The sequence below is a fragment of the Amphiprion ocellaris genome, chromosome 18, assembly GCF_022539595.1.
Source record: "Amphiprion ocellaris isolate individual 3 ecotype Okinawa chromosome 18, ASM2253959v1, whole genome shotgun sequence".
Classification (NCBI taxonomy): Eukaryota; Metazoa; Chordata; class Actinopteri; family Pomacentridae; genus Amphiprion; species Amphiprion ocellaris.
Genome location: NC_072783.1, coordinates 3,403,084 through 3,418,285, shown reverse-complemented (window position 1 = coordinate 3,418,285; position 15,202 = coordinate 3,403,084). Strand labels below are relative to the sequence as shown.

Below are 15,202 nucleotides of genomic sequence, written 5' to 3'. Positions count from 1 at the left end.
AAATATTAGAAGTTTTACTGATATATATGGAATCACTTTAGATATTTTTAGGATGTTTTTGGAATATTTTTACTCATTTTTTGAAAATATTTCCAAGAATTTTCGTGCCAAATTTGGGAGATTTTTTTTTAAATAAAACTTTTAAAGGAAACTTTTAAGGAATTATTGGAATTTTGTTCCTGAAGGTTTTGCAAATTTTCTGAAATTTGGGGAATTTTTTTTGCTGAATTTTTGGATTTTTTTCAGACAAGGAAACTATATTTTTTGGTGTCCGTAAATGAGGACAACAGGAGGGTTTAATAGCGTTTATGGTAACGTTTTGCAACCAAATGTGAAGAATTTTGAATTATAATGTGTATTTATAACTGTAATACTTCAGTGTCATTGCCTGTGCTATGTCTTGTATTCTATTCTAAGCTTACTTATTATTTTAGGTGATGTTTGGCCCTGACATTGTTTTGTTTTTCTATTAGGGACTGCATTTATTCTCACATTATTAGAAAGTTTTCTGAGCAGTATCTGGTAAAAGAATTGTCTCTGGGATAAATAGAGTTCTATCCTATTTTATTTTAATACTTAAATGCATAATATGTAATTCCTGCTGCATGGAGTCTCTCAAAACAATAAAAGGTGCAGTTTGATGATGTCATTAAGTAGTGTTGGATCATGGGAGTTGTTGTATGAGGTAACGTATTAAAGTTTTGTTGAGGCCAGTCGCATATATTCACGTTCTGTCATTTCATTCTAATTAAATACCCACGTTAGCTAATGTTAATAGCTAACTTACCTATAGTTGAGGGGAATTAGCAAACAGCTACTGTAGCTAGCATTATGTTCAGAATTCCATCATAGGAGAACCCAACACTGTTGTCTGTGGCTAAAACATTGTCATTAACATTGATATCAAAACAATTAAATGGAAAAGAAACATGCAAAATGGCTAGCTAGTTGCCCACCTTCTTCTTCTTCCTTACAAACTGCCATTCTGTGTTTTCCTGGACAGCGGGTAAATTGGAAATGACACCACTGACAGACAGCCAAAATAAAATCCACCAATACGTTGAAAAAAAATTACTCTACGTTTAAAAAATTAAATATGGTCATTATCAGACATTTTTAGCATGAAAATGTTACATATTATAGCTTTAAGTCTGACCAGTACTCACTGACCACCCCTCCCTGTTCAGGCTGCTTGGTTGCATCCAAGTTGAGAGCTCTGCAGTAACCATGGTAACAGCAGAGCCATAGAAATCTGTAGCACTGTTGCTAACTGAAGTTTTAGTAACCAATCTTAGCTAATGCATTGCAAATAAAATAATTTTAAATAGTCTATACATGACTAAGAGTGTCAGAATCTTCCAGTTTAAGTAGGTTTAGCATCAGTGTTACCCCACAAGTTAGCTAACATTGTTATTAGCAGCTAAGTTATCATTTTTGCCACACAAACTACAACTTCGCTGCTAAGAACAGCAAAACACAACAAGCTAACATTGCTAGCTTGTTGTTTTTTGTGTGTTTTTGTGGCAAAACTACAACCTAGCTGCTAATAACAGCAAAAAACAACAACCTAACATTGTTAGCTTGTAGTTTTTTTCTGTTATTAGCATAATAAACAGCCTACAGTACTAAAATAAGTCCTAAAAACAGGTTAGAGATACCAGGAGATATTCTTTTTCAGAAAAAATGGGGTCAAAAGATAAAAAATAATGACATGTTGAGAATGTGAATTCTTTGTTAGCCTTATATTCACAAACTTTTTCTTGTTTAATACCGATATTTTGTGCATATAGTAGTAAACTGAGAAAATAAACTGACCAGTCTCATCTATTTTATGAGTAAATTTGTATGATTAAATAAAACTTTTGATGACAACGTGATGAAGTTGTACAAAAAAACCCACAGTAAACAGCACTAATAAATAGTCAGTGAGCCACATTTTAAAACACAGACACATTTTATGATTAAAAACCAGACTGGGTTTTGTTAAAATTGATACATGTAAAGAAACGACATTGGTAGACAAAATTCAAAAAATATAAAATAAATAAAAGTGAAACAAACAATCGGACAAAATGTTTTGTCAGCTTCCAAACATTTCTGCACAGTCTCCATTGACAATATTCACATTTGACATCAATACTGTTGATAAATGAACACAAAGTAAGTTAATAGGTGACATTTTCAATACGTCTAAATGAGTGTACAAGTGTGCATGTCCACAAATGCATGCAGGTGTTTACAGATTAACTGGCAAAATGATCCATGAATTAAAAAATCTTTTTTTTCCATTTTTTATTTTATGTTTTTTTGTTGGGTTTTTTTGCGTGTTGACCTGCGGGTCACATAAATGCTATATAAACCAAGGTTGGGGGTGGAAGGGTCTGCAGTCTGACTGATTGGTTAATTTGTGGTCAAAGCTAGCTATTCTTTATCTACCGTTAAGTTAAATCGACGTGACAAAGATACAAAACCAACAAAGAAACGGAACATATGAGTAGAGAATATGTCTAGTTGTAGACCAACTGTTCCACACAAGCAATCTACACCTACAAACCACAGAGCCATGCCGTCCCTCTGCTCCCCCCACCATGCATCACATACACTTTGCACTAACACAGAGGTCAGACAAAATCCAGTACACAACATCATAATCTCTAGAACAATGCATGCTCTCATGTTTTCACGTGCCCAAACAACAGAGATTTTTTTTTTTTTGCAGATTTGTTAACATTGCACATTATCTGGAGACTAACTAGTGCAGGTGAAAGTAAAAACCAATGGTCAAAAGGTCCTTTTTTTTGTTTTTTAAAAAAAAGGGGTTTTGAGTCAAATATTAGGATAATCACACTGCAAAGTTCAGCTAGGTCAGTGGTTCCCAACTTTTTTTGGCTTGTGAGCCATTAAAATAAAGCAAACCCCAATCACAGGTTGCATATGTCTCCTGGGTGTGACCAGTTTAAGCAAAAACATCTTCCACTTTTCTTACTTGAATATGTATTTGGTTCCTAAAGAAGTAAAATTATCTGGCAATTCACAAGAAACACTCAACATTCTACAGTCATGCTAGCAGTGAGATGCTGCTAATAACATGCTTAAAGCCTGAGAGTCCATGTTTGTCTTGCTAGCCATTATAGCTTAGCATGTTAGCATGGTAGCATTACAGTGACGCTGCTATTACAGTTAAAATGGACAGCCATGCTAGCTTGAAGAGCTTTGAGTTAAATGCCAACATTAGCTTGCTAGCATGCTTAAATTTAGAAGACATACATTTCAGTTGTTACCCATCTTAGATTCACATCAGCATGCTAACATCTATTCACTAACATTAAGCACAAAGTAGTTATTGAAGTCACACTGTTAATATTAGTTTGTTAAGTTTACAAAGTACACATTTCATGGTAACCATCTTAGTTTATCATCTTAGCATGCTAATATTTATTTATTAGCACAAAATATAGCTGACTGGGATGTGCATTAACCAGTAAGGTCACTCAGTTAAGAGTCTACAGCCATGCTAGCTGTGAGAGACTGTATTTAAGAACAGCATTACTTTGAGCTAAATGCTAACATTAGCCTGCTAGCATGCTTAAACTCAGAAGACATACATTTCAGTTGTTAACCATCTTACATTTGTAGGTTAGTTATTGAAGTCACACTGTTAGCATTAGCTTGTTAACTAAGTTAAGTTCACAAAGTATAAATGTTTTTGTTAAGCATCTTAGTTTATCATGTTAGCATGCTAAAATTCATTTATTAGCACAAAGCACAAAATATAGCTGACTGGGATGTGCATTAACCTGTAAAGTCACTCGGTTCTACAGTCATGCTAGCAGAGAGAGACTATGTTTAAGAACAACATTATTTTGAGCTAAATGATGACATTAGCCTGCTAGCATGCTAAAGTTTAGAAGGTGTTTTCCCATTTTTAGCTTGCTAACATTGGTGTAGTAGCACTAAGCACAAAACATAGTTAGCTACGATGTGTGTTTTATTACACATCACCTAAAACATTCACTGTTTGGAGAAAATTTCACAAATGTTGGAAAAAAGAAAAGAAAAAAAAAACGGTCCAGGGACTGTTTTGAAAATGTTCCCTAAAAGTAAACGTCCCCTGGACTTTGAACCTTGATTGAGAAAGTTCCCTGAATGTGAAGATTGCAGACTTTAGGGATAGAAGTGAAGCTAAATGCTAACACAGCTCAACATGCTCACAGGGACAACGCTAACATGCTGATGGCAGCTATAAAGTTTATCATCTCCAACGCTGTAGCTCAGCATGCCAACTTGATAATAGTTACGTAACGTTTATCTGAAATTGCAGCCTTTTCAGGTCGCTAACTGCATTGATTCTAATTTCCGTTCCATTTAAATCTCTTAATGGTTCAGTCCTAGCTGCTAGCATGGCCAACGTGATAAAAAGCAGCGACTGAAGGAAAGTGTAAAACATTGCAACTTTCTCTTTTTTGCTTTTTCGCCCACTCTGAAGTTGGGAACCACTGAACTGTGCAACCAAGGTAAGATCAAACAAGGTTCACAAAGTTACAGTAAGTGCTTTAAAACGTTGATTACAAACATCTAAAAAAAATTGGGTCATTACAGGTGGTTTCGGCATGCAACTCAAGAAACAAGAAGCGAGTTTGTAGTCGAATCGATTCCCGATATCAAGTGCACCGCTGGAGTTTTACTAAGATACGAGCAGAAGAGGGAAAACCTGCTTCGGCCGGTCTTCCCGTTTGGTTGTGGTGTAAACACGACAACCAGTCACCGCGAGTGTTCACAGCAGATATGGTCACAATTTTGAATCTCCAGGAGCGTAAGGGATTGTGGGTGGATTTAGCTCTAAAGCGATGGCACAAAGAAAGCAGCTGTTTTGTCAGTATATATATAATAAAACTGAAAATAACTCGAGGGATAATGGTTTTGTTTGGCTTGCCTCTTACTGGAACACGAAAAACAGAAACCAACCTGTATACATTATACCTCAGGTAGGTGCCTCGTGGCTTTTTTAAGGTATGAGAGGCACCTTATGATAAGAGGGGAGTACAACTGTGCACAACACAGGTCAAAGGCACAACACTGGACACAGACGAAGGGAAACGACACCCAAGGTGCTTTGCAAAGGGCCCAGAGGACAACGAGAGAGAAAAAAGGTGCTCCTCAATGAGACGTTTTGGACGTTTATAGCAGCACACGGTCTGCTCATGATTAGTAGAATAAAACTACACAAAAACACACACTGGAGAGGAAACAAAAACAAATTTTAAAAAACGAAGAAGAAGAAGAAGTCACATCAAAGTCTGAGCTCTGAGGCCTGACAGGTCAGGGAGCATAACAACAGCAATTCCACTTTTCCCCGTTTAAAACGCGTTCTTTTTGCTCATGCTTGGTGTCTGCATCAAATATGTTCTTTGTACAAAACGATGGGTTATCAAAGCGATCGATGCCAGTGACAGGTGTCGCCGATGATAAAGGCTCCGTAGCTCTACAGGAGCAGCCATTAAAATGTGAACAAGACATTTGGATTCTCCATCTGATATGTGTAAATATGGCTCACACTTTGCATTAAGCTGCTCGTGTGAAAAGGCTGCGTTTATACCAACATCTCAGTCACATTGTAATTTAGTGCTGCAGCAACTAGTCCATTGACAGAAATGAGGATTTTCACTATTAATTAATCAGCTTGAGTCATTTATGAAGCAGAAATACCAAAATGTGTCACTTTTCTCTTCTTCTACTGGTGTAAATTGTTTATTTTGAGTTTTGGACTGTTGATATGTCAAAAAAAGACACTTGAAGATGCATTTTTTTGCTATTTTCTGACATTTTATAGCCCAAAACACCATGTTTAATTGAAAATGTAAGCAAAATCAGTTGCTAGTGGCAGGAATAGCAAAAGGAAGGAAGCTGGGGTGACTGCAACCAAAATTCTAAGCCTAAAATGTGCAAAATTGGTTTGTACACTCCAATTAATTAGTGTGTCAATTTTCTTTAAATTAATTTAGCTAATTTTGACAAGGTGTTCAAACCATTTTTTTTTGCAAACATAAAATGTCTGAAAAAAAGCATAGTCTCAGCGTATTTACCCAAGAAGGCATCTGAAAACGTCTCGTTTTTTCCTACTGGTGTAAATTGCTTATTTTTGAGTTTTGGACTGCTGGTATGTCAAAAAAGACACCTGGAAGTGCGCTTTTTGCTATTTTCTGACATTTTACAGGCCAAATAGTGACTTTTTAATTGGAAATGAGTGCAAAATAGCAAAAGTAAGGAAGCTGGGGTGGCTGCAACCAAAACTAAGCATAAAATGTGCAGAAATGGTTTTTACACTCCAATCAATTAGCATGTTCATTTTCTTTAAATGAATTTAGCAAATTTTGACAAGGTGTACGAACTCCTTTTTTCACTTTCTGGACACATAAAATGTCTGAAAATACTAAATTCTCAGCACATTTACTGAAGACAGCATCTAAATATGTCTTGCTTTGTCTTAACAAACCGTCATTTTTCAAAAATAAAACGGAAAAAATGAAAAGATATTAACAATTTCTGCTTCATACATGACTAAAAAGTAAAAGACGCATTTTCTGTCACTTTTAGCTCTTGATATAGCACAAAAATCACCAAATTCTCATGTATAAACTGGAATCAGGCGAGCTTTTGTCTATTTCAGTGTTCAAAAACAGCGCGATCACATGGCAACTTAACCCTCGTGTCAAAATCGACCCATTTAAAGTTTGAAAATGTGGAGAAAAAAAATATTTTCACAGTGAAACTTCTGACGTCCACATTTTCAACATTTTTGGGAAATCTTTGAACATTTTTTGGTATAAAAAAGAAAAGTTAAATACGTTTCTTAAGAACATTCACAAAAAAATTTTCAACCAAAATCCAGTGAATTTCGCTGGATTTTGGTTGATTTTTTTTGCAGAAAATATTAGAAGTTTTACTGATATATATGTAATCACTTTAGATATTTTTAGAATTTTTTTGTAAGATTTTTACTCATTTTTTGAAAATATTTCCAAGAATCTTCTCGCCAAATTTGGGGGATTTTTTTGCTGAATTTTTGGATTTTTTTTCAGACAAGGAAACAATATTTTTTGGTGCCTGTAAATGAGGACAATAGGAGGGTTAATGTCGAGTACATTTCCAGAGAAACATACTTCGGCCACGTTAGTACCCATCCGCTGGCACGGAACTAAAACGTCACGCAACGTCTGAAATAAAGGCTTCCCTCAGCAACTCAGGAGCTCAGAAAAGAAAAGATTAAGGACTCTTCCCATGCGGCAGGTTCACTTCCAGGGTGTAAATCTGTGTGGTGATGCAGGCTCAGCTATCTCAGGGCTTTGAAGCGTGAGTGGTACAGTTCAGCTTGCGCCACGGTTGCTACAAGTGCTGCAGAACGTGAGACAACACAGTCGTTTTGAGCGTTAAAAGTCGAGTGGCGACGAGAGGCAGCTGCAGGGCGAGCGAATGTCGGCGTGGGAATAGCGCACGGATTGGAGGTTTTGAGGCAGCGTACAGACTGGCCACGGTCCAACCGCCGACACACCACGCTTGTCCAGACAAATGGCAATGACAGTAGTTTTCCTTATCCCTAATTACAATTTTAAGATATGCAGTAGATCAAAGTAGGATATTTAAGAGAAAACTTATTGACAGTAGCTGTTTTTTCTTCTTTTTTTTGTTGTTTTTTTTCCCCTCGAGGAACACTACAGAAAACGTGCAGCTGAAAAACTGGTGATATTTCAGTCATGGACAGAAAGCAGAGAGGCACTGCATACACAAAGTCACACCCAGGTGAACCGGGTGGGAAAACTGGTTATGAAAACTGATATTCTTCTTTCTCCATCGTTTCAAAGAGACTCACCCACCAGAATATGTAAATATATGACAACTATGATACAGAAATTAATAATTACACCATTTGCATTCAATTTTTCATATAATTTCATCATGTAGCCTATATAGATTTATATAGATTCCTCACATGCCTTGACAAAGTGTACACTAGTAGTTTAAGTCTTTTTTTCCGTATTTTTTTGAGTCGTTTCTTTTCGTGGAAATTCTCACAGATCGAATCGAGCCAGAAAACTGGAAAAAGAGGAGCGGGTCGTCGTGACCGGACCTCCGCATCGAGAGGTTTGTTGTGCCGCCGCCTGCAAATCCACGGAGTCGGCGGCCGTCGACGATCACTCCATCGACAGATTCAGGTAGAGAGAGGCTCAGTCAGTGGAGTTGTTTTCATTCCTTTATGTCCTTTGAGAGTCCTGAGGAGATTTCTGCTAAATCGACAGCCAAATGTGTAAGAGAGGAAGGATCCTGTCTGATAAAAGCAATGGAGATGACGATGTAAAGTAGCTCCGCGCTGGGCGTCCATCCACCGGCGGCAACAAGAGGCTACAATCAGCACCACAGCCTTCGCCGCCGCGACGCTGACCGTCGCAAAAAAGCTGCGATGAAGAAAAACCACTGGCTTGTCGCCTCTTTTAAACCAGAGGAGAAGAAATGAGACGAAAAGTCAGGGCGGCGTTGCAGCACTGAAGGAAAGGAGGAGGGCGCTGAGGAGCCGTCGCTGTGGAAAGGCACACCAGAGGAGGAGGGAGCAGGATGAGGATGATGATGGTGGTGGAGGAAGATGACAGAGGGGGTTTGATGAAAACTGGAGAAAATGTTAACGCTGATAAAGTGTTGTTTAGCTCAGGATCTGGGTCTCTTCACATCCGCGAGCCTCGTTCTTGAAGGATCTGTGAGGGCAGGAGGAGAAAATACATTTCATGGTCAGACCATTCTCAACAGTACGTGGCTCTGAGGCCACATTTAGCAGATTAATACAATACACGAGGTCCTCGACTTACATCAGAGTTCCGTTCCTACTCATCAACGTAAGTCAATTTTAGTCGTAAGTCGGAACGCCAGCAAAAATGTAAACAAAGCCGTTCCGTGCATCACAATATTGATCAGATCATAAAAGTCATGAAAACCAGTGACTTTCATGCATGTATGAATCATTTTACAAGAAGATAACAGAATATTATAACAGACTGATGTTGATGTTTCAATATCTATTGTTCAGTTCCAGATTTACGTAATGTCAGTGAACGTGCCATGTTTAGTTTTCAGACTGTTTTGTGGGCATTTCAGGTCTTTTTGTGCCTTTTTGTGGTCATTTTCAGTCTGTTGGTGATCATTTTAGGTGTTTTGTGGTCATTTTGTGTGTCTCTGTGGTCATTTTGCAACTTTTTCTAGTTATTCTGGCGTTGGCTATGGCCCACAGTAGCCTGTGTGAAGGTTCAATAAACCAGCAGAGAACCAGATAAAGTCTCACTCATTCATCACAGAGGGACCCCAAACTTCTGAACTGTAGTGTATGTGTCGCTGTTACTGAGATCTTTGGGGATACATGACAGTGAAATCAGATTCAGTATCTTTGGCTGAACAAAACCAAAGTATATCCATGATCCACAGAAACAGAGTCTTGCTAATGCTTGTACAACCCTCCACGTTCAGCTCATCCTGTGACCCCCTGAAAGCTGGAAACCATTGTTCTAGTGAGTATTTGGAGCAGCAGGAGGTGTGTGTGGGAGAGAGTCAAAGTAAACCCCAGTGTGTGTTCGTGGTGTCCAGTGGTGACACGTTGGAATAAAAGATAAACTGCTCGCGGGACACCTTCACGGTCAGCTTCGGTCTTTTCATGGGATCAGCTGACGACAAGAACAACAGTTTCTAGCGGATGAAATGTCCGCTCACCTTGGCCTTCTCGGTGGGCTCGATGACGATGCCGTTGGTGGAGTTGTTGAGCTCCCGGGAAACGACACATAGAAACTCTGCCTGGTCCTCGTTGCCGTAGTTATACGAGGAGCCGATACTTATGAGCTGAGGGCGAAGACAGAAAAACACAAGACACGGAGTCATAAAAATGACTCCATATTGGACAGTTACAGCAGAGATCTGAACTTCCTGTATATGGGCATGTTTAGCACTCTGATTCTCAAAACCAGCTGGTGGGTTTGAAAGGTATGAAAAAAAAACAACACCAAAATGACATTAATACTTAACGTACAGAAGTTGTAAAAACACAAAAATATAGGAATTTTCAACTTTCAGATGATTTGTGAACAGTGTGACGTGTAGTTATCAAGCTCTAAAAACTAAAATGACTTTATTCTAAATGTGTTATTTAAAATTTAGTCAAAAACATAACGTTTGCTCAAACCAGATTATGATAAATAATAAAAATTTTGCACTCTTTGGTGTAACTCGGAAGCCATTAGTAACTCAGCTGCAACCAACAGTCATGTCACCAAAATTCTGACCCTTTTCGGCTAAACTGGGCTGAACTGCAGGCAGTGTTTACACAGATCGGACTAGAGACGTATGAAATCAAATTACAAATGTATCTATATAAAATATTGTATGTTGTGTCATATTTTTTCCAGAATAGTGACACCTGTCAGCACTTGGTTTAAATTTTTCTGAAATAAAGAAATAAAAGAAATTCCACTTTCTGTTTGTCTTTTTTACGATTTATGCCATTATAATTTTGCTGTACAGCACTAAATGCATTTTTGAGTTCTCTCTACATCTAGTCATGGTTATGCTGTTTCCATAGAGGTGCAGGACTTTATATTACAGATATAAATGAACCCACAATGAGCAAAAATGTGACGGGAGCAAAAAAAAACAAAAAACAAACAAAAAAAAAACCACCTAGAAACTGCTTGGGGTTCAGAATGTTAAACCATTTGCTCCTCAGTCTCTCTCATTTGGTGATAAATACCTCAAAATCTCCTTTTTAAAATCGACTTCCACACTGAAGCTTCAAACAGCAGCTAAAACATAAAGTAAAAAAGCCGTTTTTTTCCTGCACCTGCTCAAACTTCCAGCCATCTGACATGGTTGAGACCATCTGTGTGAGTTCCTCCTCTTGGCACTGCAGTACTCGGTACACATGCTTCACCGGGCCCTGAGGACACAAACACACACAACATCACAAAAACAGCATCAGTAACCTGCATGCCAAAAGCTATTTTGGCTATAAACTGCTTGTCCAAAGAAAAAGTTGCACACTCTAATATTTTGTTGGACCGCCTTTAGATTTAAGTACGGTGCTCAGTCACTGTGGCATCATTTCCATAAGCTTCCTCAACGTCACAGCATTTATTTCTGTCCAGAGACGCACTCAATTTCTACCAAGATCTTATACTGATGATGGGAGAGTCAAAGTCTTCTCCACAACATCCCAAAGATTCTTGGGCTGAGATCTGGACTCTGTGGAGGACAATCCATCTCATGCTCCCTGATCCACTCATTCTCAATGTGAGCCCCATGAATCCTGGCATCGTCATCTGGTTCTTCAGGTTCTTGATGGGTTTAAATCAGGACTTTGGGGAGACCAGTCTAGAACCTTCATTCTAGTCTGATGGAATCATTTCTTTACCACGTCTGACGTGTGTTTGGGCTCACTGCCTGGTTGAAACATCCAACTGCGTCCAAGATCAACCTTCTGCTGATGGTTTAAGGTTTTCCTGAACAATGTGGAGGTGATGCTCCTTCTTCATTATTCCTTTTATTTTGTGGAAAGCTCCAGTTTCACAGACCATGATACTGCCACCACCATGCTTGATTGTAGGTTTGGTGTTCTTGGGATTAAAAAAAGTCCAAGACCTGCCTAAAACAGTCTGGAACCAGTCCTCAAAAAGTCTTAAACCAGGACCAAAATCAAACCTAAACCACTTGTAAAAAGTCCAAGACATTGTAAAACCAGTCCTTAAATTAAAAGGTCTAAAACCAGGACCAAATTCAGACCTAAACCAGTCCAAAAAAATGTTCAGAACCAGTCAGAATACAGTCTGAAACCAGTCCTAAAAAAGTCAAAAAACCAGCACAAAGTCAGGACCAAAACCAAACCTAAACTACTGCCCCCATCACTCTGGAACAGGGTAAATCTGGACTCATCAGACCTCATGACCTTCTTCCATTGCTCCAGAGTCCAATCTTTATACTCCATTGCAAATTGAAGCCTTTTTTTCTGATTATCCTCACTGATCAGTGGTTTCCTTAGAGCTACAGCTGTTTAGTCCCAATCCTTTGAGTTCTCTTCGCATTGTGAATGTGGAAATGTTCTTACTTTCACTATTAAACAGCCGTGAGTTCTACTGTTGGTTTCCTACCATCGTCTCAGAGATTGTTCCTGGAAGATGATGGTTCTCCACTATCCTCCAGGTTTTAATAATGCGTTGGACAGTTCTTAACCTGATTTTAGTAGTTTCATCTCCTTAGTTGTTCTCTTTGCTTGATGCAGGACAATAATTTGACCCTTCTGAGACAGATTAACATCCTTTCCATGAGCACAGGAGATGTCTTCCAACATTTAAGAAATGAGAAGCTCCTCACTGCATCAGCTAGTTAAAGAAGTTGTTGCCATCTCTGCAGTAATTATCCAATAGGAAGACTACCTATTTGCTTAGTTAAATCCAGGTGGTGACTTCTTTATCGGACATGCAGTGTATTTGCACTACAAGAGCGTCTGGTTTACAGATTTCTGTTCCCATTGTTTTGCTTTCTGTACCTGAGATGTGCGGTTCTCGTTGTCCCGTATCCTCTCTTTCACCAGCCTGACCAGTGACGCGATGTTGTAGAACTCGGCTTCCTCGAGAACACCTGGAACACAAACGGAAAGTTAGACGTCGATGTTTGGGGTCTGACAGGTGTAGCTCTGCGTCACGTTTGCAGCTTTTACCTTCTTCAGCCAGATTCTTGTCCATGATCAGCTTTCCGTGTCGAAGGTAATTCAGGATGGGGCCGAAGTATGTGGGGTCCCTGTCGATCAGGTAGGCTCCTGTCTCGTCCTGGAAGAACAACAGGTAGCGTCTTTGCTGAAATGTGACTTCTCTATCGCCAAAACCCAGAAACCAAATCCTAACAGACACACTAAGTGGACCAATATTATCAGCTGACTTTTACCTTTTTATAGATTCACTAATACCCGCCGATGTTTCAATGGAGATGTGATATTATTGAGGTCATTTGGTGGATAAATGATGTATCTGAGCAGCTCTAAAATGCCCAAGAACGCTGCTGTTAAATAGTTTTTCAAAATTCTATTGAAATTTTCACTTGTTCTCAAAAAATTCAATTTGTTGTCTCCTGCATAACCAGTTTCTTGTTAATGTGTGCTCAAACATGACAGCTTCATTTTTTAAAAAACATCAACTCAACCATAATCAGAGACTATTTGATCTACTTGTCCGATATTACAGATTCTGAATCGGTGATATGATGAGAAATATTATTGAAAACATCAGGTTTTTATCTCTAATAATTCCTGAGATACTGTTTGTAAAATACCCTCAAATGCGTGAAGAAACCTGCTGAAAGTGGGTCAACGGGCAATATTTACTAAACTTTTATTTTGAAAAGTATTTGACTTTTCAAGCTAAAACCTCTCAAATATCTTTAAAATGACCACATTTTATAAATTCCAGGGAAATCAGAGACAGTCAAACACAAAACTGTATGATTTCTGACCTCATGCTGTAGCTTTCTGTGAAAACAAAACTCACACGGTTCAGATTTTTTATGCTCCGTCTGATAGAACATCATTTACTCTGATTTAAGGGTTCTTAGACACAGAGCTTTTCTAACTTTATTTACAAGACAGAGTTTGTTGACATGCAGGCTCCACATGTGCACGGCAAAATGAGGCAGGAACAAGAGAGAAACACTGAAAACAAACTGTGTCAGTGGCATGGAGATATTTTAGCTACAAAAAGGATGAAGTTGAACAAAACAGGTGCTTCTAATACACCTAATGTTTGACCATTTGAGTCACACAACAAACTGCTATTATAAATGTATTTTTTATTTTCTAAACAGATGTGCTCCCTTATATTACCCCAATTATTATAGTCAATGAAATCAAAAGCTTCAGTAGCAAACCTGCTCCACTTTCATAATAAAATGAAAGCTCTGGTAGCCTTCATGTGCAACACTTTCAAAAACAAGAAAAGCACTCAGAGAGCAGTACTCCTCCAAGGCTGCTCAGTCGTATCATTTCCAACAGATAAGACCTGATAAGTACAATTAAATTAGGATGCTCAGTTTGTCCTCTGCTCTTGTCTATTTTCTTAATCTTTCACTGTTCTATCACTTTTATTGACCCCTAAAATCCCGATTTTAAGCTTTATTAATTATTGTTCTCCAGACTCTGTTTCAGGTAAATCTGTGGCTACCTTCTACTTTAGCCGCTAGCTGTTAGCATAGCTTTAGCCACTGTGAGAGGAGCTAATGTCCTGGTTTGTGGCAACGGATTGTGTGTCTTGTTAAGTGTTTTGCCGCTTGAGAGACATTTCTGAGACCACTGAGTGACGACAGACAGAAGAGGCAGCATCAGACCTGAAGAAGTGCATTTAATTTATCAATAGTCGGTCAATAAAAACACTAACACCAACAAGAAAAGCACTTAGAGAGCACAGTACTCCGCCAAGGCTGCTAAGTAGCTGTATCATTTGCGACAGATGAAATCTTTAACAAAAAACATACCTTCCACTGAGCACAGGTGTGTGTTATGCATGTGTACGTTATGTACGGATACCGAATCACGTGACCTAAATATGTAGCAGGTGGCAGGAATTGATGTGACTCAGAAACACCCCCACAATTTAATCAGTTGTTCCTTGGATCATTTCTGACGGATAAGTCCTGATAAGTCCTGATAGGTGGATTTGTAGTAGGATCACAATCATGTGATCGTCAGCAGGCAGCTGATGTAGTGTTCACTTGTTGTCATGGTTACAGTGACGCTGTGCCGCTATCTGGCAATGATACAGAAATCTTTATCAAATCTCCACATTTGTCCAAAATGATTAGAAATTTGTCCAGAACTTGCTCAAAAAATCCTCTTTCACTGTTCACAATCTGTCCAAAATGAGTTAAACATGTAGGATGGCTTAGAAGGGTTCTAAAAATGACTAAAAATGTGTCGAAGATGACTCAGATTTGACCTCATAAATAAGTGTGTTCTCTAAATGTTGTCAAAATTTGTCAAAGATTACCTGAAATATGTGCAAAATGACTAGAAATTACACAGATTTGTCCAGAAGTTGCTCAAAAAATCCTCCGTAATTGTTTAAAACCTGCCCAAAATGAGTTAATGGACTAGGATGGCTGAGAAGGGTTAAAAAATGACTAAAAATGTGTCCAA

The 15,202-nt window shown here is 38.5% G+C and overlaps 1 protein-coding gene across 1 annotated transcript in view; it reads right to left on the bottom strand.

The window, feature by feature from the left end:
- Window positions 1–1,935: 1,935 nt before the first annotated feature.
- kctd2 (potassium channel tetramerization domain containing 2) overlaps window positions 1,936–15,202 on the bottom strand; it is a 15,448-nt gene continuing 2,181 nt past the window's right edge. Inside the window, exons 2-6 of the mRNA XM_023268614.3 lie at window positions 12,740–12,848; window positions 12,569–12,660; window positions 10,868–10,963; window positions 9,748–9,873; window positions 1,936–8,744 (exon numbers count right to left, since the gene is read on the bottom strand). Of these exons, the coding sequence (XP_023124382.1) occupies window positions 8,715–8,744; window positions 9,748–9,873; window positions 10,868–10,963; window positions 12,569–12,660; window positions 12,740–12,848 (453 nt within the window). The 3' untranslated portion in view covers window positions 1,936–8,714. The remainder of the gene's footprint in view (window positions 8,745–9,747; window positions 9,874–10,867; window positions 10,964–12,568; window positions 12,661–12,739; window positions 12,849–15,202) is intronic.